General features: G+C 52.3%; 1 protein-coding gene across 1 annotated transcript; it reads left to right on the plus strand.

The window, feature by feature from the left end:
- Positions 1-765: 765 nt before the first annotated feature.
- On the plus strand, positions 766-2,601 carry LOC123052398 (organic cation/carnitine transporter 2). The gene has a single exon (XM_044475546.1). It carries the CDS (start codon positions 857-859, stop codon positions 2,438-2,440), a length of 1,584 nt encoding a protein of 527 aa, XP_044331481.1. The 5' UTR covers positions 766-856; the 3' UTR covers positions 2,441-2,601.
- The last annotated feature ends 1,114 nt before the right edge of the window (positions 2,602-3,715 follow it).

The following is a 3,715-nucleotide window of genomic DNA, read 5'->3' on the forward strand; positions in this document are numbered from 1 at the left end:
GTGTCAGAAACGCTCTTATACCGGGCTTCATTAAGTCTCAATCAACTGAGATCTAGACACACTCATTTTAATTAGGTAACTGAAACAGTCAAGAGACACGGCTGAACATTCCAAAACACAGTAAACACATGGCACCGTAGAAGTACCATAACCTCCTATGGCCATGCGAGATTTTTGTGAGTATGGCCATAAGATTTGGGTACCTTGATTAGCACCATCCTGGAAAGGGTAGCAAAGATACTTTTTCCCCTAAAACAATAGCAACGGCACTTTGAGTGAACGTAAGAAGGATTCCAAGACAAAAATATCAAAGAAACTTTTGATGTACCCATACGGCGGTACCTACTGGAACCGATCCAAGATAAGGAAGTTTCATGCCGGATGTTGTCAAATGATCTGGATTCTGGAGCTAGCTAATCGCCGAGCTCGTACGCCAGAACATGCGGATCAATATCGTGACTGGGTTTCACATGATGGTGGTGGAGCAGGAGCACCGTAGTACGTAGCTGATGGATTACCCATTTACCCTTGATACCCCTATGCATGGCTCGTTGCTTACGTGGACCCTCAGGTCATCAAGTATATTACACCCTCTCCCATATTCTAACATATCGTGACTGGATCTCACATGTGTCCCCCCTTATTCAATCCATGAATAATGCAGCTCGTCGATCCCCATAGCGATCGATCTTGTGCGTCGGAATCCTGGTTGGAGCGCTGCACTGCGCTGCTCCGTTGACGTACACTATCCCGCCCGTATAAATACCCCCGCTCTCATCGTTCTCCCCACACAGCCAGTGAGCGGCCAAGATAAGCTAGCGGCAAGCACACAGAAGCACGCACGCGAACCGTGCGAATGGCTGACACGGCCGCCGCCCCGCTCCTAACAAGCCACAAAACAAGGCCGGCCAAGGCGCCGTCGATCGATGACACCATCGAGACGTACATGGGCGCCACCGGCGCCCTGCAGCTCCTCAAGGCCGTCTTGCTGGCCTTCGCGTGGGCCTTCGACGCGCAGCAGGTGTTCATCTCGGTCTTCACCGACGCCGAGCCGCAGTGGCACTGCACCGGCGCCGACGCGTCCTGCTCGGCCGCCGTGGCCTCGCCGTGCGCGCTCCCGCCCGGCGCGTGGGCGTGGGACCGCCCGGCCGTGACGTCGGTGGTCTCGGAGTGGTCCCTCAAGTGCGCCGGCCCGGCGCTCGTCTCCCTCCCGGCGTCCTCGTTCTTCGCCGGCTGCCTTGCCGGCGGCTTCCTCCTCACAACGCTCGCCGACTCGCTCCTGGGCCGCAGGAAGATGCTGCTCGTGTCCATTGTGTCCATGTCCGTCGCTGGGGTGCTCACCGCGTTCTCGCCGAACGTGTGGGTGTACGCCGCCCTGCGTTTCATGTCCGGGTTCGGCAGGTCCATGGTTGGCACGTGCACGCTGGTCCTCTCCACGGAGCTCGTCGGCAAGAGGTGGCGCGACACGGTGTGCGTGGCGGGGTTCTTCTGCTTCACCCTCGGGTTCCTGTCGCTCCCGGCGCTCGCCTACAGGTTCCGGGAGGAATCGTGGCGGAACATGTATCTGTGGACGTCCGTGCCATCCCTCTGCTACTCCATCCTATTCTACTTCCTCGTCCAAGAGTCGCCGCGGTGGCTGCTGGTGCGCGGGCGCAAGCAGGACGCCATCGAGACGCTGCAGCAGATCGCCTCGCTCAACGGCAACAGCATCACGTCCAGCTTCTCCATGCTGCACGCCTGCACCATGAACAATGACACCGCGGAGGAGAGCGGCGGCGACAGCGTGTTCGCCACGCTGCACTCGATGTGGGAGCGCCCGTGGGCGCTCCGGAGGCTGGCGGCGATCATGACAGCCAGCTTCGGCGTCGGCATGGTCTACTACGGCATGCCGCTCAACGTCGGCAACCTTGGATCCAACCTCTACCTGAGCGTCACGTACAACGCGCTGGCCGAGCTGCCGTCGTCCATCCTCTCGTGGCTGCTGATGGGCAGGATCAACCGCCGGAGCTCGGTGATCGCGCTCACCGGGGCGGCGGGGGTATGGAGCCTCGCGTGCGTCGTCATCCCGCAGGGCGCGGCGCGGATGGCCGCCGAGCTGCTCTCCTTCTTCGCGACGTGCACGGCGTTCAACGTCATCATGATGTACTCCATCGAGCTGTTCCCGACGTCGGTGCGCAACTCGGCGGTGGGGTTGGTAAGGCAGGCGCTGGTGCTGGGAGGCGTGGCGGCGCCGGTGCTCGTCGCGCTGGGCCGCGAGAGGAGCTTCTTGTCGTTCGGCGTGTTCGGGCTCGTCGTCGGCTGCTTCGGCATGTTCGCCGCCTGCCTGCCGGAGACGCGGGGGAAGGGCATGTCGGACACCATGGACGAGGAGGAGCACAAGGAGGCGGCGGTGGCCGCTTGCACCGTCGACGATGCGGACTGTAACAGCGACCTCGTGTAATTAAACTAAACTGCGGATTGATGTACAAAGTTAATACCATGCTCCCATTCCAATCAAGTCAATTGCTGCCAGGTCGCAGCACATTACTGAACCCAACACGTGAGAACTAGTACTATGGTCCTGAACATTTCAGACAAAAATTCAATTATTATAAAACAGCTGGTCGTCCGAGTCACTGGTGATGCCAATGATTAGATGAGAGATCGGAGCTTATTCTAACTCTGCATGGAATCCGCTTGGAAGATGCTGATAGATTCGTCGTACCATATACAAATATAAAACATGTATATATACCAGGCTAATTTGACCATGCATGATAGCTGTCTACTTATGTCGGCGCATGTAAAAGCACATAGCCGTGTTGCACCCTGCCGATATGAGAATGGAATACTGTTTCCACCCATTTTAATTTATGGGACCTATATTGAATTGCTTTGTCTTTTTTATAGTATTACTAGCAAAAGAGCCCGTGCGTTGCAACGGGAGAGAAAACACAACACACGCTCTTAACTCAACAACCATCACTCAAGACCATAATAGGTCCATCTTCTTTATTTTTGCGAGGCATCATATTTGTGTTCCCGCTTATCCTCCTTCTCACACTCGCCGGCGATGGCCTCGGTGTTCACACAAAACAACAAAAAAGTGTGTTGAATATGGTTAATCCTAAGGCGTCTCTCTCTCCTCTCTCCTCCCTCTCCCTCTCTCTCTCCCTCCCTCTCTCTCGCTCGCTTTCTCTCACTCTCGCGATGAGAAATCTGTTGTTTTCCCCTACGACATTTTCCAGAGGTATGCATGTGTAGTTATTGATGTTTTCTTTTCCGTATATTGTTATAGTGGGGTGTTTATTTGCAATCCGGATCGCCGCCGGTATTTAAAAAACGGATCTTGTGCTATAAATTATAAGTTTGCTTCAATAACAATATTTTAAAAATATTTAACAGGTAAAATTAACATCATATTTAGATTCCACACATTTTTATAATAAAATTTCATATATAATATGTTTAAATCAAAGTTACGGTTTAAAAGATACAGATAATTTAGAAAATCATTTGGTTTGACGCAAATATATTCCAAAATAATATTTAAAAATACTTAATAGGTAAAAATAATCTCATATTCATATTCTACATATTTTTTCTAATCAAATTTCATATATAACATGTTCAAATCGGAGTTACGATTTAAAAGATATGGATGATTTTAAAAAGCATTTGTTTGACTTAAATATGATCCGCGGATGAATTACCTAAAACATCAGGGGGGGTTTCA

This window comes from Triticum aestivum, chromosome 2D, assembly GCF_018294505.1.
Source record: "Triticum aestivum cultivar Chinese Spring chromosome 2D, IWGSC CS RefSeq v2.1, whole genome shotgun sequence".
NCBI lineage: Eukaryota > Viridiplantae > Streptophyta > Magnoliopsida > Poales > Poaceae > Triticum > Triticum aestivum.

What these genes read in the sequence shown, in the direction of transcription:
- LOC123052398 (XM_044475546.1), top strand. Translation starts at nt 857, where the DNA reads ATGGCTGACACGGCCGCCGCCCCGCTCCTAACAAGCCACAAAACAAGG.